This window comes from Takifugu rubripes, unplaced genomic scaffold (assembly GCF_901000725.2).
Source record: "Takifugu rubripes unplaced genomic scaffold, fTakRub1.2, whole genome shotgun sequence".
NCBI classification, from domain to species: domain Eukaryota; kingdom Metazoa; phylum Chordata; class Actinopteri; order Tetraodontiformes; family Tetraodontidae; genus Takifugu; species Takifugu rubripes.
In genome coordinates, this window is record NW_021821638.1 from 22,019 (window position 1) to 47,910 (window position 25,892).

The 25,892-nt window shown below is 42.3% G+C and overlaps 1 protein-coding gene across 2 annotated transcripts in view; it reads right to left on the reverse strand.

Moving 5' to 3' along the window:
• Window positions 1-3,656: 3,656 nt before the first annotated feature.
• The window catches only part of LOC115248523 (uncharacterized), a 46,507-nt gene continuing 24,271 nt past the window's right edge, over window positions 3,657-25,892 (reverse strand). Inside the window, exons 1-2 of one of the 2 annotated variants that reach the window (XR_003887360.1) lie at window positions 4,067-4,177; window positions 3,874-3,942 (exon numbers count right to left, since the gene is read on the reverse strand). Coding sequence is in view for 1 of the 2 variants with exons in the window: in XM_029832301.1 (XP_029688161.1) it covers window positions 3,826-3,942 (117 nt within the window). In the remaining variant the exon portion in view is untranslated. Of the gene's footprint in view, window positions 3,943-4,066; window positions 4,178-25,892 lie in introns of those variants that run through there. The other variant, XM_029832301.1, reaches the window with a different exon arrangement.

Sequence of the window (25,892 nt, forward strand, 5' to 3'; positions counted from 1 at the left end):
TCACATGTGTGGGGGTGTGTAAGCTAACACCTGGGGTGTCTACATAAGTTCTCATCATACCCTGTGTGTCTTATTCAGATAGACAAATTCTAAAATTGATATGCCACACTAAATTAACAGCTGCGCATTCTGGATTATTTACAGTCTTTTTTAACTTTAAGGATATTTTTTTGTTAAATAAGAAACATGCAACAGCTGCAAGTGCTTGTTGGAAAAGTCACCACCAATCTCTTTGGTTTTAGTGACATTTAGCTCCAGTCAGTTGTTGCACCAATCAAAAACCTGGGGAAATAAAGCCCTGGGAGATACAGCCTGTGGCAGATACTGACAGCAGATACAGCAGGACCATGTGTAAAAGGGGTGGTTTTGTACGATAGCTTGGCTGCTTTCATGTCATGCTTAACTTCTCTATTGACTTCCTTCTTGTCAGAATCAGAGCATGTGAAACAGGAACTTTTCTTTCTGCTGAGGATTTCCTTGAGCTCCTTTTTATCCTTGTGTGACCCTGCCATGGCCTATCACCTAATGCATATGGCCCCAGACCCTGCTGCAAGACAGACTCATGTCTCTGTTTCATGTTTGGACGATCTGGGCCCATAGACAAAGTCCCAGCCATTGGTCGCGCACCAATGTGCTCCAAACACAGGCCTAGGCCCCCTGGTCACTAAGTGGGATATGCTGTTCCTAAATGATAATGTCTTTGAGATCTGTGCTTTGTCTGGCCCTCCACCTAGTACCCCTTTCCCATTGGAGGCCTTATGAGGGGCAAATTAAGACAAAACAGATTCTGGGATGTTGAGGACACTTAAGCTCCTCCACCATGATTCATTGGTCGTTGGAGGACAAGACAATCAAGTGTGTGTTGGTTATTTCCTTCTTTATTGTACCAAGGATCCTGAACATCCTGAACAATGTAGAATGTACACAATAAATCAAATATCTATAAATCAACCACAGAAGAGCCTTTTTCTATTTTGTGAGTTTTCTGAAACTACAGGATATCTAAAATTGTTGAAAATGGTCATTTTACTATTCTACTGCTTGACACTGAAGTAAACACATTCAGTCCAGGTATGTTCTCTGTTCATCTTCTTCTTCCACAAAACAGAACCATCTGCATCTGGACAATCCTGTAAATGACAACAATAAAGTCAGTGCCTTTTGAATATTTAATGAACGACTTTATTCTGACTAATAAAAAATACCTTTGGTTTGGACAGAGGTGACAATCTTTTCTGAAACAATTCTGAAACATAAAATGAATGCTAAAACTGTGAAAAAAATCATGTTAGACAACATGATAGAAAACAGGAAGTGCAATTGATTATACCTTCACAATTGCAGCTGTGATTGTTCATCATGCACACCGAGAAGGCCAGATACACTACCAGAAATATGCTGAATGATGATGCACCACACAGGAAGTAAAACAAGACCAGAGAGTCTTTCTGATCTGTAGATGCACACGGCAGCAGACAGAGGTCAAAGTTTCAGTGAGGGTAGAAGAGGTAGCTTGAACAAGTATTCGTTAAGTCAGTTCGTCTCAAGTGACACGATTCTTCGTTCCAATCCAAAGTTACCAATTAGTGGAATTGGAAAGTGGAGCTTTTACTATCAATTTAAGTTGAACTAATCATTATTTATCATGTTCAGATTTGAAATCCAAGTTAAATACCCTGTCTAGTTTCAATGTTTTCAGGACAACATTTCTGAATTTGATTGAATTTGTTTTTTTTAAATTGTACATTTTTTTTTTTTTGCATTGTGTCAAGTCTGCCTTCACAATGGACAAGCAATAGTAGTAAAGTAATCATTTTAAACTCCCGAATCTTGAGTCCAAGTCATAACATTGGAATCATAAAGTTAGAATAAAACTCACCCTCAAATTCCACCTTGGTTACAGCTCCAAACACAATGCTTTGACAGGATGCGACACCACAATAGTAGGTCCCAGTCTGAGACTCATTCGTGTTCTTTAGGGATAGGTTGAAGAAACAGCTGTTGGTTTTCCTGTCACACTTGTTATTCCTTCTGACTGCACTGGTGAAAATAACTCCTGGTAGAGATTCTCCAGAGTTTCTGAACCAGTAAACAGCATGTTGAAATGACCATAATTCAAAATTTGAAGTACCAATAGGTCAAAGGCCAGCCAAGGTTTAATGTGACTTAGACAGGAAATGAAGTGCCAGACATTAATGGCACCACATGCAAAACTGAGGTATAGTTAAGGGTGTCCTCATCGTAGTGGGGAATATCTAAGTAAATATATGTTGTTTATGTAGAACAGGAGGAAACTGCCTGTCACAGTCAATTTCTGGCTAAATGAGAGAGACTGTCAAATACTTGTAACCACAGTGAGATGACCTGGCAGATAACAATCTAAATTAGATAAGTGAAAAATAGATATGATAAGTGAAAAATAGACATAGCACAAGTCACATTTTTCAGCGCTTTTCACCACACAGTATCGGCATGACACTGACTCACCACGCTACGGTACAGCGTATTTTCCATTACAACAGGGTACCTCTTTGATGTGGGCGGGCTCTTAATAATGAGGCTTGAGACTCTGTTAAGATGAAAAACACAACTCTTAATTCCTTTGCGATAAGTGTTCGTCTTGTACTGATGGCTACTTTATTGTCAAAGTAACAACAGAAAAGATGGGAATCATGATACAATAAAGTCTTTATGACAGTTGAAGGTAAAACCCAGACACAGTATGACTTCCTTCAGACTTGGGTCCTCTACCAGAGGCCTGGGAGTCTGGGGGTTCTGCGCAGGATCTTAGCTGTTCCTAGGACTGCGCTCTTCTGGACAGAGATCTCTGATGTGCTTCCTGGTATCTGCTGGAGCCATCTACTCAGGTTGGGTGTTACTGCCCCTAGTGTTCCAATCTCTACTGGGACCACTGTTGCCTTCATGGCCCACATTCTCTCTCCTTCAGCCCTTGGTATATTTCCAGCTTCTTGTGTTCCTTCGTCCTTATGTTGCTATCACTTGGGATTGCTACATCTATCACCACCACTACCTTCCGGTGTTTATCCACCACCACTATGTCAGGCTGGTTGGCCACCACCATCCTGTCAGTCTTGATCTGGAAGTCCCACAGGATCTTGGCCTGCTTGTTCTCCAGCACTTTCGAGGGTGTCTCCCACCTGGACCCTGGGACCTCCAGTCCATACTCAGGGCAGATGTTCCTGTACACTATACCAGCCACCTGGTTATGTCGCTCCATGTATGCCTTGCCTGACAATATTTTGCACCCTGCTGTGATGTGCTAGACTGTCTCAGGGGCTTCTCTACACAGCCCACACCTGGGATCTTGTCTGGTATGGTAGACCCTGGCCTCTATTGCTCTGGTGTTCAGGGCCTGTTCTTGTGTAGCCATGGTTACTGGCTCTGTGCTGTCTTTCAGTCTGGCCTTTTCCAGCCACTGGTATGTTTTTGGGACATCAATTATCAGTAATTAGTCATAATATTATTAGTATTTTGTGCACTTACATTTGTCTTAAATGTGTATCAAAATTAATCTTTCCAGGTTGGATAAGAAAATTAAAGCTTTTGTGACCGCTGTACAATCTATACCTCAATGTATTTATGGTGTTAAAGTAATTCAATATCAATTTGGATATGGCGAGAATAAACAAAATCCATTAAGCAAAACGTGTTTAATTGACTCTCCAAATGAAAGTGTACAAATGGTAAAATTTACAAGGAAATGCACACTAATTATTAAAACACAGCACAAAAAAGCTCCAACATTGGTTTAAAATGGTATTATTACTGTTCCTGTGATGAGCTGTAATGACAAAGGGACAACATCTACGACCTCACAGTAGAGTACACACATTCATTCTGTCTGTTTTTCTGCTTCCTCGATCTGTTGGACTGGTTGGCTCTCAAAGCGGCATAATGGAGGTTGTCTTCCTTTTGGTTGCCCTGGTAATAAAATGAAACGACAATTGCCCACAACATAATTGGTGCAGGCAAATAAAGAGAATTAAAAAATATATATACACACATTTAAATAAATTTTTAAAAAAATAATCAAAATGATATTCACCGCTGGGTTTGCTCTGGGTGAGTCTGGGATCCCTGACTGCAAGTCTTTTAAACACAGAATGCAACATTCATTTATTTATTATTTTTAAGAACATTCAAAATATATTACATCAGTTACCCAGAGAGAGATGGCTGTTTCTCTTTTTCGTCATATAAAGTGAAATGGTTAATAAAATAACCACGATGATGGTAAATATCCAGGTCGCACTGAGGAAATACACCAAAACAAGATAGTTTCCTTTATCTGTAACGAGAGGCATCAGAAATTGTGATATCCGCGATACCGTTTCAGATAATTATTTAGATCTTTACACATATTTGTCTTCTCACTTTATATCATGGCAGTTATGATGTCATTATTTTCTAATTCAGCGAAACTACAAGCATCACCATTCACACATTATTTTATAAAATAACAGTATATGAAGAGAATCTATACTTACATAAAAAAAAGTATGAGTTAAAGTGATACTTTGACCACAAATGTTTTTAATGTGCTGCTGTGGTGTAAAATTCAAACAGCATAAATTTTATTACTGTATGAACTTAGAACTTAAGGTTCATGTTGCTGTAAATTGCTCTATGTGTTTAAACATAGCACATAAAATAGCACTTTAACAGCTTTTGAATAAAATAATTTCAAACTCACTCACTCTCAAACACCAGCTTGGTTCCATTTCCAAACAGAATGTGTCCACATGCTGCAACAGCGCAATAGTAGGTCCCAGTCTGAGAAGTGTTCAGGTTCTTCATGGAGAAGTTGTAGAAACAGGTGTTGGTTTTCCTCTCACACTGCTTGTTCCCGCCTGTATGGCTGTACATGAGTCCCAGTTGAAATGGTCCAGAGTTTCTGAACCAGTAAACAGTGTGATCCCCATCACAAGTCCACCCAGTATGGACTGTACAATTCAGCGTCACAGAACCTTCTGCTTGGATAGACTGAGATGCTGACTGATCTATGGTCAACCCTGAACCCTCTACAATGACATTATAACCTTCTGTAAAGTCAAATACATTTAAATACCGATTTACACAGTAATACGTCGCTGAGTCTGATAACTTCAAATCTGTTATTGTCAGATTAGTTCCTTTGTTACCAGCATGTCGTTGGAAACGTGGATTGGATTTTGAGTCATTAACAAATATCCAACCTTTACTTGTTATGCTGTATGTACAGAGCAGAATCGGCTTCTCTCCCAGAGTTTCTTTAAACCAAGAGATCCTGGTAGAAACATCACCTCTGTGAAGACACGGCAAAGTCAGGTTCTGTCCAGGTTTGACCAAGTTATAATTGGTCTTCCAATTCAAAGATGGAGAAAATTCCATTGTAGCTGTCTGAGCTAAAAACAAAATATAATTAGAAATGAACGTTTAATGTTTAAATCTAGAATTTTGCAAATGATGCCATAGATAAACAAAATACAAACAAAAAAGAAATCCTCACCAAATTTCTCCAAACATATCAGCCAGAAGATCAACTTTGCAGATGTCATCTTGCTCCAAGTTTTGGGCTGAGTGAAGAGAAGACTGGTCCTTTTTAAACTGATAAATGCTGCACTCGTATCTGATTGGGCAGCCGGAGAGGACTCGAGGCTGTGAGATACAGGAAACACGATCACTTGTAATGTCAGATTTGCTTGATAAAATTTATGTTGGGGAAATTAAAGGAAGATTTAAAGGTTAAAAAACCCACAAGAAAAAACTTTGGATTCCCTTAAGAATAGGATTTTGCTTCATATATAAATAGAATTCAATTTGAGTTGAGTTATAATGTGCATCATTTCTAACCAATCAACAACAACCAGCCAACCAACCAACCAGCAATCAATCTTTTTTTTTTTTTAATGTTGCAGTAATGCATCCAGTAAATGCTCACTAATTATTATGACAGACAGCTTTTGGAAAATGATGCAGCAACGAGGGGTAGCATGGGCTCAAACAAGATTGTTCACGTAAGAGGGAGCAGATTCCGGTATTAGTCTGTCGGTCAGCATGAATGACATGATCTTAATGTGGGCAGGTACAGTAGACCTCTATCAGCAGTGAGGTGGCATGGGCCTGCTTTCGTTGGACTATCTGAATTGGTGGAAATATGGGAGATCACCATGACTTGTATCAGCATTTGTAGGTTTAATGGCCTGGCTTTTCTGAGGTTGGATATGGCAAAGTGACGGGATGACAGGGAGACTGATGCTACATGATCACAAAACCTCAGATGGTCAACAATCATGACTCCAAGGTTTCAAACAGCCTCGATAACAGGCAGGGGCCAATTTTGTGATCTATGTTTTGATGAATGGATAGTTTTGCCAAGGAAAGAAGGAGCTCATTTTCACCATGGTTAAGTTGAAGGTGGTGGCCCTGCATCCATGCGGTTATGTCTGAGAGACATGGTGAGATCTAGTCTGAGCCTGAGGGTTAGTCTGGGGAAAATGAGACACAGAACTGGGTGCCATGTGGAAAGCAGTGGTATAAAACACCATGGGAGACCATGGGATGATTTGCCTGAGCAATGTTGCGTATATGGCAAAGAGCAGCAGCCCCGGCACCGATCCTTGGGTGACCCCAGTGGAGAACTAGTGATGAGCCAAACGTTGAACATGCCACGACACCCTGGATGAATGCCCAGATAGGTACAATTCAAAACAGGAAAGTCAGAGCAACACCGCATAGGTGGCCCTGGCCCATAGACAGTGGCCCTGAGGAGAAGACAGCAAGAGAAGCTGGAGGAGGACCTGGTGAAGATGTAAGCACTCTCTGTTGCACATGGATAGAATCAACACGGAGTATATCAGAGGAACTGGAATATTGTGTTTTTTAAATCCTATAAAATCCTGAATTAGTCCATTTATTAACCTATATATTAAACAAAAAGTATGTACTCAAGTGAATGTGTCATTATAATCTAAAATATAATCTAATCTAAAAATGTTTGCATACAGACAATTCGATGGATAAATGTGTGTGGGACCCATAATGCCTGGCATGCATAGGGACATGGACCCCCCCATTCTCATATTTAATTTATTTAATTTTTGTTATTTTGCATGTAAATCTGTTCAGTAGTAGTAGAAATATTCATGTACGAGAACATATGTAATGTTTTATTGTGTTGCTGGTGGTTAAAATGAGTGAGGCTCACGCAGGCATTTTTGGGGCAGCTTCGGGGGAAAAAGAGCGCGCAGATTTTTCGAGAAGACCGGGGTGAAGCATGAGACAGGACGGTAGGCTCCACGTTGTGTTACTGTATTGACCGCTGGATTAAAGTTATAAAAAGAACCCACCCATGCACGCCTGGACAGTCAATTATTGTATCCAAGTGTGCAACAAATATTGGAGGCACTGCTGGGATTAATTAACGTCGAGTTAAGTGTGACGAGAACGCGTACAGAGAGCTTGGAGTGATGACGACGGGAACGCACAGCTTCGGAGGCGCGGCGGCCTCCGACATGCAGGATCTTGAGGAGCTGGCAGACACACTGTCACGGAGACTATGGCTGCTGCAACTGGATCAGCTGAAAGAGGTGTGTGTCTGGGCCAAGATCTCATGTGGAAATGTCACAACAAGACGGGCGTTAATCAGTCGGATCATAGAGTCTTTGGACAGTACTATTAATACAGAAGAGGAGGATGTTGCTTTGTATTTTCTCAAGAACATATTAAAATCAGTGGAACAGATTAAAGAAACTGATGAAGACACAGAGACAGATGAAAATGCAGAGAACACAGAACAAGATATCCAGCAAACGGCAACAGAAATGAGCCTAGCAGAGAAGTATTCACAGCTACAGAAGAACAGTCAAGCTCTGCAAGATGAAGTGAGGAGGTTGAGTGAGAGAGTGAACAGTGCATCACCGAACCTACCACCAGCTCCACAAGTTGTGCCACCTGCAGCTGTGAACAGACTCCCAGAAGTGACAATAAGGAAAGATTTCAAGATTTGTGGTCAGATAGGGGAAAGGGGGCAGAAAGACCGGCTCTCGTACACAAACCTTATGCATCAGATTGACAGAGGCCTTAGTAGGGGACACAGCGAGGCTGAAGTTGTGGAGGCGGTAGTCAAGTCAATCAGCCCAGGTTTGGCTATTTGAGATATGCTTGAAATAAAAAGTGACCTCACCCTTACCCAGTTAAAGACCATACTAAAGGGACACTTCAAAGAGGACAGTTCAATAGACTTGTATCACCGACTAGTCAACATGACACAGGACAGTCGTGAGTCACCCCAAAACTTCCTGTTTAGAGCCATTGAGTTAAAAGAGAGACTTTTGCTCGCTTCAAGAGAGGTCGGGTCAGATGAACAGTATAGTCCTGAGCTTACTCAGAAGAAATTCTTGAGGTCAGTTAGTACTGGATTATTAAGTGACCACGTTAAGTTCCAGCTTAAACCCTTTCTTGATGACCTGACAGTGACGGATGAGGTACTCATTGACAAGATGAACGAAGCAGCCAGTGTTGAGTCAGAGAGACAGTCCAAGCAGAGAAAGAACATCACTGGCAAAGGGCCAAAAGTGAATGAGCTACGAACAGACATGAGAGATAGTCAGTGTCAGGATGTAGCTGAGGCTAGAGTCGGAAATCGAGAGCAATCAGCTGAAGTTATGAAGCCTAAAAGCCGTAAAGCACCTGTTTTAGCTAAAGAGGGAGAATCGGAGCTTTATGAGACAGTCAAGTTGCTTAGAGAAGAAATGGCTGAAATCAGGAAAAGCTTAGCTAACCCCAAGGGACCTGCCCACCAAACTAAAACAAGTGCTAAGAGAGGATGTGGGGTGTGTAAAGAGCAAGGATTAGGTGACTCGTGTGGACACTGTTTCAAGTGTGGACAGTCAGGGCATTTTTCTAGAGGCTGTAGAAGACAAAGATTGGTAGAGAGATCTGACAGCATGAGGGTGACAATGCAGACTGCCGGGCCCCAGACACCATCAACATTGAGCCAACCAGGAACGGATGACCGGGTGCACGGACTTCTATGTGACCGCATCAGGCAGCTGGAGGCGGAGCTTGAGAGGGGTCGGGAGGCCCGACAGACAGTGAGTGCCACTTATGCCAGCCATCTCTCCTTACATCGTCAAGCTAAGCTTAAGGCTCTCATTGGAAAAAAATGCATCGTGAATTGTTTCTTTGATGGAGTAGCAACAACCGCCCTGTGGGACACGGGTTCACAAGTAACCATCATCAATGAGAGTTGGAGGAGATCCTGCCTTTCACACACCACACTTCGCAGCATGGATGAGCTTCTTGAAGAGAATGAGACTCTTGTTGGTAGAGCTGCAAACCAGACACCCATACCTTTTGCAGGCTGGGTTGAACTGACATTTGAGCTAGGGTCAAACAGAGGTCCACGGCCAGAGCTACATGTGCCAGTCCTAGTCTCCAACGAGCCAGGGGTAGCAGAGCCACCAATTATTGGCTATAATGTCATTGAGCTCATCGTGAAGAATGGGATGGAGCAGCACCCAGAAGTTACACCTGCTGTTGTGAGTGATGCTTTCTCCATCGACTGTAAGAAGACAAACATGCTGATTCAGCTGGTGCAGAGCCACGACAAGCATGACAAGGAGGGTGTGGTGAAAGTGGGAGGACAAAAGACAGTAATTCCAGCAGGGCAGACAAGAGAAATCAACTGCAGTGTAAGGACTGGTCCCCTTTCCACAAAACAGGAAGTCTTGTTCGAGCCAGACGAGATCCAAAAATGGCCCGAAGGTCTGACCATTCCAGAGACTGTTATCTGCCTGTCTAAAGGAAACTGGTCCAAAGTTGCAATCCCTGTCACTAATGATAGTAACTATAACATCATTCTAACACCTCGCACCATTCTGGGTCATGTCCAGCAAGTCAAGTCGATCTACCAGGCTGATGTAAGGCCAGCCTGCACCAATGAGAACACCACTGACACAGCGAGTACAGGTGAAAAGACAGACGGTAAAGCTCGTCGTGTTGAGAGTCAGGAAGAGGATCAAAGACAGCAGGACACACAGAAACATGAGTCATGGGATCCTCCAGTACCAATTGATCATCTGTTACCAGGTCAACAACAGAAAGTGAAAAAGATGCTACGAGAAGAGTGTAATGCATTCTCAAAGGATGAGAACGATGTTGGGTGCATTCCATCTCTGCAGCTGAAAATCAGACTGAGTGACACGACTCCTGTGCGACGCACCTACACCTCAGTTCCAAAACCGCTGCACAAAGAGGTGAAGGAATATCTGGAGGACCTGCTGAATAGAGGATGGATTAGAAAATCCAGGTCTTCATACTCTTCACCGATTGTCTGTGTACGTAAGAAGGATGGAAGTCTACGTTTATGTGTGGATTACAGGGAGCTAAACCAGAAATCCATTCCTGACCGACACCCCATCCCTCGAGTACAAGACCTGCTGAACACCTTGAGCGGAAGTGTGTGGTTTTCAGTGCTGGACCAGGGCAAGGCATACCACCAGGGTTTCCTGGAGGAAAGTAGCAGACCACTCACAGCTTTTATAACACCATGGGGTTTGTACGAGTGGGTCCGGATTCCCTTCGGCCTGTCCTCAGCCCCAGCAGAGTTCCAGCGCAGCATGGAGGAATGTCTCACAGGTCTGAGAGACGTGTCATCACAGCCGTATTTAGATGACAACCTCGTCCACAGTAAAACCTTCGAGGAGCATCTAAATGACATGAGGGAGGTGCTACGTCGTTATCAGGCACACGGAGTAAAGCTAACAGCTAAGAAGTGTGAAGTGTTTAGAGACCAGGTGAAATTTCTTGGGAAGATTGTATCAGGAGATGGCTACTGCATGGACCCAGCTGAGATAGCACCTGTGCAAGCACTCAAAGGTCGCAAACCTGAGACAGTTGGAGACCTGAGGAAGATGTTGGGATTCCTGTCCTACTACCGCCAATACATTCCTAACTTCTCACGCATTGCAAAGCCTTTGTACAGCCTGCTGTCCACTGATAAGACCCCAGGTAATAAAGTCAAAGAGTCAAAAATAAACAGGAGCAGGGGAAAGCAGAAAAAGTCAGATCAGTCACCCTCAAGCCAGCGAATCATCTGGACAGGAAAACACCAAGAAGTGCTTTGCCAGCTTTTGGAGTACCTGCTGAGTCCACCGCTCCTGGGTTACCCCGATTTTGAAGAGCCCTTTGTGCTTCACTGTGATGCCTCACAGGAGGGACTCGGCGCAGTACTGTACCAGAGACAACGAGGCAGGTTGGTTGTTATCGGTTATGGCTCAAGGACACTAACAGCTCCAGAAAAGAACTACCATCTCCACTCTGGAAAGTTGGAGTTTTTGGCCATGAAGTGGGCCATCTGTGAAAGATTTCGGGAGTATCTTTACTATGCGCCTTCATTCACTGTCTACATCGATAATAATCCTTTAACCTACGTCCTCACAACAGCGAAGCTAAACGCCACAACTCACAGGTGGATTGCTGAGTTAGCAGACTTTAACTTTTCCATCAAGTACAGGCCGGGGAAAGCGAATGGAGACGCTGATGGCTTATCACGTATGCCGCTGGACATGGAGCAGTACATGGAAACCTGCTCACAGGAAATGGAGCCAGAGGTAATCACAACAGTCACGCAGACACTCCAACTAGATTTTTATGAGCGTGAGCCCTGGATGTGTCCAGCCACAATCACTGCAGCAAGTACTGATGTAGAATGTGAAAGAGTAGCCTCACCAGTGAAAGAGATCAGCATTGAGACACTAAAAAAAGCACAAGAAGAGGACCCTGTCATTGGAAAGGTGAGAGAGTTCGTCATCAAAGGACAGTGGCCACGTCTGAGAGACAGGCGAGACAGCATTTCCGCTCTCATAAGAGAGAAGACCAAACTGTATGTTAACAAAGATGGCATCCTGTACAGAAAATCGGTGACCAGAAATCAACTAGTATTACCCAAAGTATTCCATCCACTGATTTACAAAGAGTTGCATGAGGAGATGGGACACCTCGGAGTTGAGTGAACACTGAATCTGATCCGTGATCGATTTTACTGGCCGCACATGCAGAGAGACGTGGACCATTATGTGACCAAAGTGTGTAGCTGCTTGAAACGGAAACGCCCAAACAGGCCAACCAGAGCACCGCTGGTTAGTATAGTGACCACATACCCATTTGAAATGGTGTCAATTGACTACCTGCATCTGGAGAGCTGTAAGGGAGGGTATGAGTATATTTTGGTGGTAGTAGACCATTTCACTCGCTTTGCCCAGGCGTATGCTTGCACCAACAAGTCAGCAAAGACAGCGGCTGAGAAGATCTTTGGAGACTTTGTACTCAAGTTCGGCTTTCCTTCGAAACTGCACCATGATCAAGGTAGGGAGTTTGAGAATAAGCTGTTCTCTAAGCTCGAAGAATACAGTGGCATCCAAGGCTCCCACACAACACCTTACCATGCAGCAGGAAACGGTCAGGCTGAGAGATTGAATAGAACACTGCTGTCCATGCTAAGAACTCTGTCAGACGAAGCGAAGGCAGATTGGAAGAGCTCCTTAGCCAAAGTGGTGCACGCATACAACTGTACACGCAGTGAAGCGACAGGATACGCTCCATACTACCTTCTGTATGGGAGAAACCCCCGACTACCTGTTGACATCATGTTCGGTCTGACTCCAAGTGACCAGAGCGCATCTCACAGTGACTATGCCAGCAAATGGAGAAGTCGGATGCAAGAGGCATACAGGATAGCATCACAGACCGCTCAGAGTCACCAAAGCAGAGCAAAGAAGTTGTATGACAAGAAAACACATGGAGTTGAGCTTCAGCCAGGGTGTCGAGTGCTGGTGAGAAACGTCAGGGACAGAGGAGGACCAGGAAAACTCAGATCTTACTGGGAGGAAAAAGTTCATATTGTGATCGAGAGAAAGCACAAAGATAGTCCTGTGTATGTTGTGAGACCAGAGAAAGGAGTGGGTAGGACTAGAGTTCTTCACAGGAACTTGTTATTGCCCTGTGACTTCCTGCCCATGGAAGAAGACAAGTTTGAAAGAAGAAAGGCAAAGACAAAGTCGAACACAGTCAAAAGAAGACGACGTCAGGAAGTGCAGAACGACGGAGAGTCTGAGAGCAGTTCAGATGATGAAAACAACTGGAGATTTATCACCACACATCCGAGAGAGCCGTGTGACTGCGTCAGAAGTCAGCTGAGAGCTAGTGCTGAGGAATTCCAGCCCCAAGCAGCTGAGAGACAACCGGAACAAGACGAGGGAGGTGAACAGCTGGACAGAGAGGATGACATTAAAATGGAGTCAGAGGTGGAGGACAGGGGAGATGCAGAGGCTGAGCAGGTTGAGTCTTCTGATGAAGCAGACGAGATGAACTCTGAAGAGAGGGTGTCAGCTGATGAAGAGGACGAGAGGGACCCTGAGTTGCAGCCAGCTCCCACAAGAAAATATCCTTTACGACACAGACAGCCACCTAAGACACTCACTTACAAAACATTAGGTCAACCATCGGTCACACGTAGGGATGAATGATGTTGTTGTAAAAGTTGATGTGCAGGTGTGAAGACAAGTTCATAGTCACATGTTGAGTTCATTGTTGTGACAAAGTAAGGAGAGAAGTGAGTTCACAGGAAGGTTTTCAAGTTAAGTAAAAATTCTGAGTTTTGTAAGAGGTTTATTCACTTTCAGTTCATGAGATTAGTACCAGGAAGTAGACCGCAAACATATAAGGACACTGAGAAGTAGGTTATGTCTACAGTGTTAATGTGGGTTTAAATGGGTTATGGGCAGAAGTATGGTTATTACCTTTCAGTCAAAGATTCAGATCCTACACAAATTGTGGAGTAGCATTTCAGATGTCACCTGGCCAGTGATGTCTGTTGCTTCCTCATGGCATGAAGAGGGAGATGCATGTCATGTTATGAACTGTTGCTATACAGAAGGAATCTTCTACAGACTGACTCCCAATAATCTGCCTCCAGAACTCATCAGTTGAGGACTACGACCTCTGGGAAACTCGGAATGTCGAGACGACATTTATATTGGAGGGGAGAGTGTGGGACCCATAATGCCTGGCATGCATAGGGACATGGACCCCCCCATTCTCATATTTAATTTATTTAATTTTTGTTATTTTGCATGTAAATCTGTTCAGTAGTAGTAGAAATATTCATGTACGAGAACATATGTAATGTTTTATTGTGTTGCTGGTGGTTAAAATGAGTGAGGCTCACGCAGGCATTTTTGGGGCAGCTTCGGGGTCTTCGGGGGAAAAAGAGCGCGCAGATTTTTCGAGAAGACCGGGGTGAAGCATGAGACAGGACGGTAGGCTCCACGTTGTGTTACTGTATTGACCGCTGGATTAAAGTTATAAAAAGAACCCACCCATGCACGCCTGGACAGTCAATTATTGTATCCAAGTGTGCAACATGTGCTTAATACAAACAGAAATAACACTATTGACAAGAAGATGTGTTGATGTGACTGCAATGGGGATCACATTAACATTACAGCAATGTCATTTTCCTTACAATAGTTGTCTTTGAATGCCAAGGACAAGAGAGTGAAGCGATGTAGTTTGACTGCTGTGTGTTAAGACACAGCAAAGACTTCCTGTTTGAAACCACCAAGACAGAAGGGGAAAAGTCAAGCCCAAAAAAGATTCTGACTGTGTTACAAAAAATACATTTGGACATTTTAGACAATAAAAGGCTGCAACTTTATTTGAATCTTATTTTAGAAGAAGATTGACTGCAGGACAAAATATATAAGTACAGGATTCTTTTTAAACACGTCAAAACTTTCAGTGTTTTGCATCATAGTCTAAAAACATGGCTGTACGTATGGTAACGTATGAATGGTATGGTACATTACTTGGTATTTCTTTACATGATGTGTATATAATTGTGTAATGTTTTATTCCAAGAAGAAGAAGAAAGAAAGAAAAGAAATATCATTGCAAATGCAAAAACAGACAGCAAACAGGTCGAGCAGTAACTGATGTTGTGGTTTTGTTTCTACTGCACAGCGTCACATGTGTGGGGGTGTGTAAGCTAACACCCTAACACCTAGGGTGTCTACATAAGTTCTCATCATACCCTGTGTGTCTTATTCAGATAGACAAATTCTAAAATTTATATGCCACACTAAATTAACAGCTGCGCATTCTGGATTATTTACAGTCTTTTTCAACTTTAAGGATATTTTTTTGTAAAATAAGAAACATGCAACAGTTACAAGTGCTTGTGGGAAAAGTCACCACCAATCTCTTTGGTTTTAGTGACATTTAGCTCCAGTCAGTTGTTGCACCAATCAAAAACCTGGGGAAATAAAGCCCTGGGAGATACAGCCTGTGGCAGATACTGACAGCAGATACAGCAGGACCATGTGTAAAAGGGGTGGTTTTGTACGATAGCTTGGCTGCTTTCATGTCATGCTTAACTTCTCTATTGACTTCCTTCTTCTCAGAATCAGAGCATGTGAAAAAGGAGCTTTTCTTTCTGCTGAGGATTTCCTTGAGCTCTTTTTTATCGTTGTGTGTCCCTGCCATGGCTTATCACCTAATGCAAATGGCCCCAGACCCTGCTGCAAGACAGACTCATGTCTCTGTTTCATGTTTGGACGATCTGGGCCCATAGACAAAGTCCCAGCCATTGGTCGCGCACAACTGTGCTCCAAACACAGGCCTAGGCCCCCTGGTCACTAAGTGGGACATGCTGTTCCTAATTGCTAATGTCTTTGAGATCCGTGCTTTATCTGGCCCTCCACCTATTACCCCTTTCCCATTGGAGGCCTTATGAGGGGCAAATTAAGACAAAACAGATTCTGGGATGTTGAGGACACTTAAGCTCCTCCACCATGATTCGTTGGTAGTTGGAGGACAAGACAATCAAGGGTGTGTTGGTTATTTCCTCCTTTATTGTACCAAGGATCCTGAACATCCTGAACAATGTAGAATGTACACAATGAATCAAATATCAATAAATCAACCACAGAAGAGCCTTTTTTCGATTTTGTGAGTTTTCTGAAACTACAGGATATCTAAAATTGTTGAAAATGGTAATTTTTCTATTCTACTGCTTTACACTGAAGTAAACACATTCAGTCCAGGTATGTTCTCTGTTCATCTTCTTCCACAAAACAGAACCATCTGCATAATCCTGTAAATGACAACAATGAACTCAGTGCCTTTCTAATATTTCATGAACGACTTTATTCTGACTAATAAAAAAATACCTTTGGTTTGAATAGAGGTGAGTCTTACATGCGATTCTGAAAAATAAAATGGAATGTTAGAAATGTAAAATCACTCTCTAAAATAAGCCCAGAAGTGTAATTAATCATGCCTTTATAATTGCAGCTGTGACTGTTCATCATGCACACCGAGAAAGCCAGATACTCTACCAGAAAGGTGCTGAATGATGATGCACCACACAGGAAGTAAACTGAGAACTGAGAGTATTTATCATCTGTCGATGAACATAGCAGGAGACAGAGGTCAAGGTTTCAGTTCCGTGGTGAAGAAGAACAGGCAGTAGAGCTTGAACAAGTACAGTTAGCGATTTACTCCAACCACCAGTTCCGTTGAATAAGTTTTTCTCAAGTACCCAGGCTCTGAAACCAATGAGTTGAGGTGGAATGGCCTTTTATTTTAAGTTTAAGCCAATTAAAGAATTGTTTTTGAGGTTCATAATCTAAATCCAAGTTATCATTGTCAAATTCCTAGTTTGGCAACAGTATGTCCACACAAAGCTTTTGTTCAGGTATTTGCAACTCAGAAATTATCAGGAATAAAACTTATCATAAATTGCACCTTTTCGCTGAGGAGTCACCTCTCTACAGTCACTGTGAACATGTCACACTGCTTTGAAACATGTAATGTAAAGAACAAAGACTTTTGTGCTAGGAGCCAGATTTGCCAAAAACCAGACCTGGTAAAACTAGTGGCTTGCCATGCTCATTTCTTTTTTCATTTTTGTGACTTTGTTGACTTTTATTATTTGAGAGATGAGAACCATTTTGTTGTGGCTCGGGTTTCTCGCCTCCTTTCCCCACCTGCAGGATCGGCAGGCAGGGACGGGCCAAACTCTGATGAGCGCTGAGCCTCTGGCGGACCTGCAGCGCATTACCTTAATTCAGCGGCTACTTAAACTCCCCTCTCTTGGCCTCCAGTGCCGGATTGTTGTTTCGCCACAGCGTCTAGCTCCCACCCTCTGTGATCTCCAGTTTTTTGCCTCCTGTTTTCCGTGTTTACTTCCAGCGTGTGAGTTTGTTCCAGTGCCTCGTCACTGCGTTTTCGTTTGTACTTTTTCTCGACGGTTTTTCCCTTTTATGGTGATTTTTAGTTCGTAGATTTTCTGTTGTTACTTTGCTAGAGTTGTTTCCGTTGCTACTTTGATTTTTTCCTGCGTCTTGCACCTTTTTGTTATCAATAAAGAGCCTATCTGCTACTCTGCATCTGGGTCCAGGCCTCCTTGACTTCCCATAACACATTTAAGTTAAATATTTGTATGCATTTGTGACAGCATTTTTGAGACAGTCTTCATGTTAGTGTGCTCATATTTTTCAACAAACCAGTAAATACGTAACAAAAAACCCCCTCCCATTTATCTGTGCCCATGTATGTGTGTGTGTGTGTATGTGTATATATATATACATATATACATACGTGTACATATATACATACGTGTGTGTGTGTGTATATATATATATATATACACACACACACATGTGTACACGTGTGTGTGTATATATGTATGTATATATATATGTGTGTGTGTGTGTGTGTGTGTGTATATATATGTGTATATATGAACTAATCAATTCAAATTCCTGAATCCAAGTTAAAGTCATAACAGTCGAAAGTCAGAATACCGGAGTCATGAACATAGAAGGTAATTCACCCACAAAGACCTGTTTGGTAGTGATGGGACGATGATACCTCAAGGAGTGTATTGACACACTACACAAACTGTGTCGGCACTGTATTGATACTGTGTTGGTCACCCGATAGTGACCCCTGCAGTAGTTATAAAATGATTGCAGGTAAAGGAATTCCTTGTTTGCTAAACTGAGTTGGTCTGTAAAATATAACAAATTTGAGTTACAATTCAGAGTTACAATTTTTTACTTATGTACACACATTTGTTAACTGTTAAATCATATGAAATAAAAGACAAAAAAGTTATGCATTTTTATTGAGGAACAAAAGTTTTTGGAGTGTCTTTGCTCCAAGGCGATTTCTCCTCTTAAACACCAGCTCCCCAGCCTTAGAAAATACTCTTTCACACGGTGCAGATGACGATGGTGAGCAGAGAGTTTTAAGTGCAAGTTGATGCAGATGTGGATATGTTTTCTGGTGCTCTCACGAGTATCTGCCAATTCTTCATTGCCATGCCGAGTTCTATAATGCCTCAGCATTGATGAAGTGCTCTTATTGATGTAAGACACCTACAATAAAATAAAAAGTGAATTTATCTGAAAACAATTCAAACCTCTTACCAGAGTAAAAACTAAGGTGGCGCATTGCATTCACTAGTTAAAAAAATAGACACCCTATCTCATGATTTCGAGATCAGGATCTCGTTATTATGAGATAAAATGAATAAAGCAACTGTAAGGCTCTTTAACTGACTATCATATGTATCACAGGTCATTCACTTGATAAAGTGAGTGCAATGCGCCACCGTTAAAAATTGTATATAACAGGAAACAATGCTCAAAGGAGAAAAAGATTTCCCTTGTTTGGAGTCACAAGATAAAAATTATTCCACATTGGGGAAAACTTCTTAGAACGATCCATAATTGCGCAACTGCAAAACTCCATCCAACAAACCCACGACATGTCGACACAGTTTGTTTCCTTATGAACACACTTTGACGCGGCACATCCAAACGATACAATTCCTGTATCGGTCACGTGATTCTTTCTTAAAGCAATACATGCACCGATACGGGGTTTCACTCTTGAACTCTCGGCACAGTGCTGACGCACCAGTGTCGCTCGTCCCATCACTACTGTTTGGTTCCATCTCCTGTAAAATTTTAAATGGGCTATAAATGTTACATTTCCTCCACATTTTAGAAACTAAAAGCTCCATATAACAGAGAATCAGGGGATATTTAGGCCATATCTGTTTAAACATAAGGTTAATTTTTCTATCAATCGCTATATATTTTGAAACCAACTGAACAGAGCTAACTGGGGTAACCTTTTCATGGACAATAAAATAAATGAGTGGATTCTGGCTTAATTTTTTAAAAAACTGGATATTATGTAAATTATTTCTACAATATATATAAAATAATCTGCACAAAAATATGTAGCACTTTAACAACTTGTATAAACCTTTTGAATAAAATGATTTCAAACACACTCACCCTCAAACACCAGCGTGGTTCCATTTCCAAACAGAATGTGTCCACATGCTGCAACAGCACAATAGTAGGTCCCAGTCTGAGAAGTGTTCAGGTTCTTCATGGAGAAGCTGTGGAAACACTGCTTGTTCCTGCCTGTATGGCTGTACATGAGTCCCAGATGAGATTATCCAGAGTTTCTGAACCAGTAAACAGTGTGATCCCCATCACAAGTCCACCCAGTATGTACTGTACAATTCAGCGTCACAGAACCTCCTGCTTGGATAGAATGTGATGCTGGCTGATCTATAGTCAACCCTGAACCCTCTACAATGACATAACTTTCTAGAAAGTCAAATACTGTTAAATACTGATTTAAACAGTAATAGGTGGCTGAGTCTGATAACTCCAAATCTGATATTGTCAGATAAGCTCCCTTGTTACCAGGATGTATTTGGAAATATGGATTGGTTTTGAAGTCATTAACAAATATCCAAAGTTTACTTGATATCCACTACGTACAGATCAGCCTCGGCTTCTCTCCCAGAATTTGTTTAAACGAAGAGATCTTGGTAGAAACATAATCTCTGTTAGTTTCATGAAACACTTGTTCGACCACTTTCCTTTAGGTGTTTATAATTGCTTGTGTCATGGAGGGAGGGCTGTTGTGTTTTTACTTCAAATTAATGAAGAAAGCCTTGATATATACATCCTTCTCCATGCTGTGTCTTTTTTTTTGTATCTAGAATTCCTGCTTCTGCAGACACTTCTACATCCTGTTCAAAACCACATGTCATTTACCTTTCAAGCTTTTTTCACACTAAATTACGATGTGATTCGTGTGTGACCTTATATCAACAGCATGGTATACCCACAGTGATTACATTGGTCCTGACGTGATGGTATCATACCTGTTTGCAATAGTATAGTTATGGTTGACTTGATGTGAAATTAACATCACCCCCAACTCAGACTGGTGTCACTACATGAATAAAAAAAGTCTTTAATCTATGAAACATATTTTTCCAAAGATCAATCAATAACATCACATTCCCATATGTCAATATTTGAGGTGTGCCTTAAATTGTTTTATGTTGTGCAACATCCTATGCCGTAGTCTTATGATGTGGCTGTATTGGTTATACTGATGAGGTAGCCAATGGATATAAGATATTTCTCAGTGTTAGACTTCTGTGGTCTTGCAATTTAAGCCCTTGGGTTTCTGATTAATTTCTTATAACCTTTGAGTGTTATTCTGACGCACACATTCTAAAACATTTTAATCGGACAAGGAGGAGGAGGGAAAAGAGGAGAGAAAGGGAGAGGAGAGGGAGAAGGAGGGGGAGAGGAGAGGAGAGGGAGAGGAGAGGGAGAGGAGAGGAGAGGGAGAGGAGAGGGAGAGGAGAGGAGAGGAGAGGAGAGGCACAGAGCACAGAAACACACACAAAAAATATGATATACAATCACTTCAGCGGGGCCGGAGGTCATTATGCAGCTCCGAGGGCGGCGATACCTGTAAATAAATAGAGGGGGGGGAGCAGAAAAACTACACAAGAATCAGCATAACTAGTCTGCTTGATGAGGAGAGGAGAGGAGAGGAGAGGAGAGGAGAGGAGAGGAAACCATGACCCAGTGGAGTGACAGAGGCCTGTCAGGTGATCATGTTTCTGGACCCCGGCAGCCTTGGCCTATAACAGCATAGCTAAGATGTGACCTAACGATTAGACAACCCCCTAAGTATGACAATTTGTCTGTCTATGATAGTAACTGGAACTACTGAATTAGTAATAATAAGCTTTTTCAAAGAGGTAGGTTTTGAGTCTGATCTTAAAAGTAGCGATGGAGTCAGCCTCCCGTACCTGGACAGGGAGCTGGTTCCATAGCAGAGGGGCCTGGTAGCTAAATGCTCGGCCCCCCATTCTACTCCTGGAAACTCTGGGAACCACAAGTAGACCAGCATTCTGAGAGCGGAGTGGTCTATTGGGCTGATAAGGTATCACTAGCTCCTCCAGGTAGGATGGAGCTAGGCCTCTGAGGACCTTGTAGGTCAAAAGAAGGGTTTTAAAAATTATTCTAAATTTAACGGGCAGCCAATGAAGCGACGCCAGTACAGGAGTAATGTGATCTCTTTTGTCAATACCTGTCAGAACTCTGGCTGCAGCATTTTGGATCAACTGGAGGCTTCTTAAAGAGTTGTTTAGACACCCTGATAATAAAGAGTTACAGTGGTCCAGCCTGGAAGTAACAAATGCATGGACTAACTTTTCAGCATCATGCCGCCTCAGCAGCTTCCTGATCTTTGTGATGTTCCTCAAGTGAAAAAAGGCACTTCTAGAGACTAATTTAATGTGTGAGTTGAAGGAGAGATTTTGATCAAAAGTTACTCCTAGATTCCTCACAGAGAGACTAGATGTTAATGAGATACCATCTAGAGTGATCATGTGATCTAATCTATCCCAGAGAGGTTCAGGACCAAACACCATGACCTCAGTTTTTCCTGGGTTAAGGAGGAGGAAATTTGAAGACATCCAGGACTTTATGTCTTTAAGACAGGTCTGGAGCTTCACTAACTTCTCTGTCTCCTCGGGTTTCATGGATAAATAGAGCTGAGTGTCATCAGCATAACAATGAAAATTTATCCCATGCTGCCGAATAATGTTCCCTAAGGGAAGCATGTACAATGTGAAGAGGATTGGTCCAAGTACAGAACCTTGAGGAACTCCATGGCTAACCCTACTGTATGAGGAGGGAACACCATGGACATGGGCAAACTGGTATCTATCAGATAAGTATGATCTAAACCAGTTCCAGTCTCTGTAACAGGATGCTGTGATCAACTGTATCAAAAGCAGCACTGAGGTCCAGCAGAACCAGCATAGAGACCAGTCCATGATCTGAAGCTATAAGAAGATCATGAGTGACTTTAAGAAGTGCTGTTTCTGTGCTGTGATGAGCTCTAAAGCCTGACTGAAACATCTCAAACAGGCTGTTCCTCTGCAGGTGCTCCAGTAACTGAGTCACCACCACCTTCTCTAGAACTTTAGAGATAAAAGGAAGGTTGGATATTGGCCTATAATTTGCTAAGACATCAGGATCCAGTGATGTTTTTTTAAGCAACGGCTTAATCACTGCCACCTTGTAGGACCGGGGTACATAACCTGACACTAAAGAACCATTGATCTGGTCCAGGATAGAACTGCCTATCAATGGTAGAACATCCTTCAACGGGTGTGTTGGGATGGGATCTAAAAGACACGTGGTGGTCTTGGATTTCTGAATTAGCGATGACGCCTCAGAAAAATATATAGGGCTGCAGGAGCTTAAGGGCTTGTTGGAGACCCTGTATGTTCCCACAGTCGGCACATCTGGTGATGGTCCAGTTGTTGGGATGGCCTGGTTAGCTTTCTCTCTGATAGCTAGAACTTTATCAGTGAAGAAGCTCATGAAGTCTTCACCACTAAGGGAAGAAGGGATACGTGGATCTAAAACACTGTGACTCTTGGTTAATTTGGCCACAGTGCTGAAAAGAAACCTGGGGTTGCTCTTATTTTCCTCAATCAAAGAAGAAAAATAAGCTGTTCTAGCCTTACGGAGGGCCTTTTTGTAAACTAATAGACAGTCTTTCCAGGCTACATGATAGATGTCTATTTTACAAGAATGCCACTTCCTTTCTAGTCTTCACACTTTCTGCTTGAGGGTCCTGATATGTGAATTATACCAGGGGGCACACCTCCTCTGATTTACTATTTTCTTTTTCAGGGGGGCAACAGAATCAAGCGTGATTCTCAGTGAGGTTGCTGCACCTTCAGCAATAGAGTCAACCTCAGCAGGGCTAGGATTATAATGACTGATCCCTGGGGAAACACACGGTGGTCCTGGGATCAGCACAGGGATCACTTCCTTAAACTTAGCTACAGCATTATCTGAAAGACATCTGCTATAGTAAGACTTTGTTCTGAGCATAGAAGAATCCTTAATCGTAAATGTAAAAGTGATCAAAGAATGGTCTGACAGGACTGGGTTCTGAGGGAACACTGACACATGTTCTACCTCAACACCATAAGTCAGGACTAAATCTAGGGTGTGGTTAAAGCTATGAGTTGGTTGGTTTATCTGCTGGAGGAAACCAACTGACTCAAGTAATGAAATGAAGCCATTTCTAAAGCTGTCATTTATAACGTCCATATGGATATTGAAGTCTCCAATGATAATGACTTTGTCCGTTCTAAGGACCAAGTCAGATAAAAAATCAGAGAACTCAGACAGGAACTCTGAATGTGGCCCAGCAGGGGGCCGATATACAACTACAAACAGAAGTGGCTTTTCTGTCCTCCTTTCATGACTATAAGGCGCACCTAAAACACTGAGATTTTCTCAAAAATTGACGGTGCGCCTTATAATATGGTGCGCCTTGTGTGTGGACTGAGTTCCAAAATCTGCAGTTCGCCTTTGGTGGGTGCACTACGGTAAACGCTCCGCCAATCGATTAGCGGCACACCTACGCGTAAGGATCCCCTAAAATGGCGCCGGTCAAGCGAGACACGTATGAATGAGGCTTACTTTAAACTGCAGGACATTAAATATGAAAATATTTAATGAAAATGGCAATCGAGCAATCTTAATATTTTCGCTTTATGAGGAGGCGGCATCTCTCCATACGCGCGAGGACAACTGTTGCGCAGCGGCTGCCCGCGGATTACCAAGAGAGGGCGGCCATCTTCCGCACCAACTGCCGCGACAAGATAACCGCGCCCAGCCACATCACCAACATGGATGAGATCCCTTTGACATTTGACATCCCTTTGACCCACAAAGTGGAGAAAAGGGGACCAGCACGGTGGCGATACGCACAACGGGGCATGAGAAGTCGTCGTTCACCGTGGTTCTCCGCTGCCACGGAAACGGACAGAGCGCTGGATGAAGGAAGGCGAACACTACTTCACAAAGACTATGAGGCAGCGGCGGGCAAGTTATGCCACCATATGCGGGTGGATTGTAGATGCATGGGCTATGATACCGTCTTCATGTATTGTAAGAGCTTTCACAAAATCAACGCTGGACTGGAACCGGTCGGTGAGTCTGATTCAGATGATGAAGAAGAGGATTTCGGGATGTTGGACATTGAAATAGTGCAGCTGTTTAATTCAGATACAGAAGATGAAAACTTTGATGGTTTTGTGGCAGAAGAATTAATATTTTGTTCAATAAATGTGAAGAAACTCACCGTTTTACTTCTGTTGTCATTTTTTACTGTATGTTTTAGCATGCGCCTAATAATACGGTGCGCCTTATATATGTTTTAAATAGCACCCGTAACTGAGACTGCGCCTTTTATTACAGTGAAAATATGGTAGTTCAAAAGTGCCATAATCATAATATTTTCAAAGATTATGATTATGGCATAACCATAATATAATATTTGTAAAGATTAGGCTTTATGATTATGGCACTTTGTGATCAGTAATCACAACATGATGAAAGTGGCACAACACAAGGGGAGACACACATGAGGTGAACTGACACAGGGGTGGCACGGTTATGTAGGGGCTAAAATGGCTGCCACAAAGCAAGGAGGTTCCTGCAGTCAGGGTTTTTTTTTTGTGCAGAGTTTGCCTGTTCTCCCCGTGTCCATGTGCATTGACATTAGAAGTGAATGAGGGCATGAACAGTTGTTTGTCTTTGTGAGTTAGAAGTGGGATAAGCGGCCACCTGTCCCCTAAAAGGGATAAAGAAGTCGAAGACTGATAGAGGGATGGACAAAAATCCCTTGGCCAGTTTTTTCACAATTCTAATAAAAGTGTTGAAGGTCTTTTGTTGCAAAATAAAATTTTAATTGATTATATCTTAACAATGGCAGCTGCGACTGCTTTTCATCATGCTGAATGCTGATGCACCAATTACGAAGCTAACCAAGGTCTACAGATTCAAAAAGCAGCAGACAGATGTCAAGGTTTCAGTTGTATTGGGAATCTTGAGCAGGTAGTCATTTTTAATTAAATCAACAATTAATATTTGTATTGTGTTCAGTTTTGTTATCTGCTTTGTTAGTCTTTATGCCCCAGGTTTCACAAAAAAAGGTCAACAAAGAGAGCTAACCATTTTCTAAACTGCTGGCAAGTTGGATCCCAAATAAGCAAAAATCATTCCTGCAGTTCCGGGAAGGAGAGACCACGGTGGACACAGCAGGAGTACGCCAACCCTTTGGATAATACTGCCCCTGCCTTAGCATTTCTATGTATCCAAGACATAGCCTGCTGCTGTTTACATGGTCATGATCACATAATGGAGCATTTGTCTCATCCAGTGGGTGTTTTGGTCAACTTAATAGTCCGATGGATATGAATGCTTGTCAAAACGATTGTTGCAGCTTTTGACTTCACAAATTAAGGACTGCAACAGCACGATACAAGCTTTGTCTTCATAAAATGAATATAAATATATGGAGGTAATCTATCATTTGTTGACATGGCCAGAAAAAACAACTTTATTAGGAAAACTTTGTTTCATCGAGATTGATAAATGATACAATTGAAAATGTAG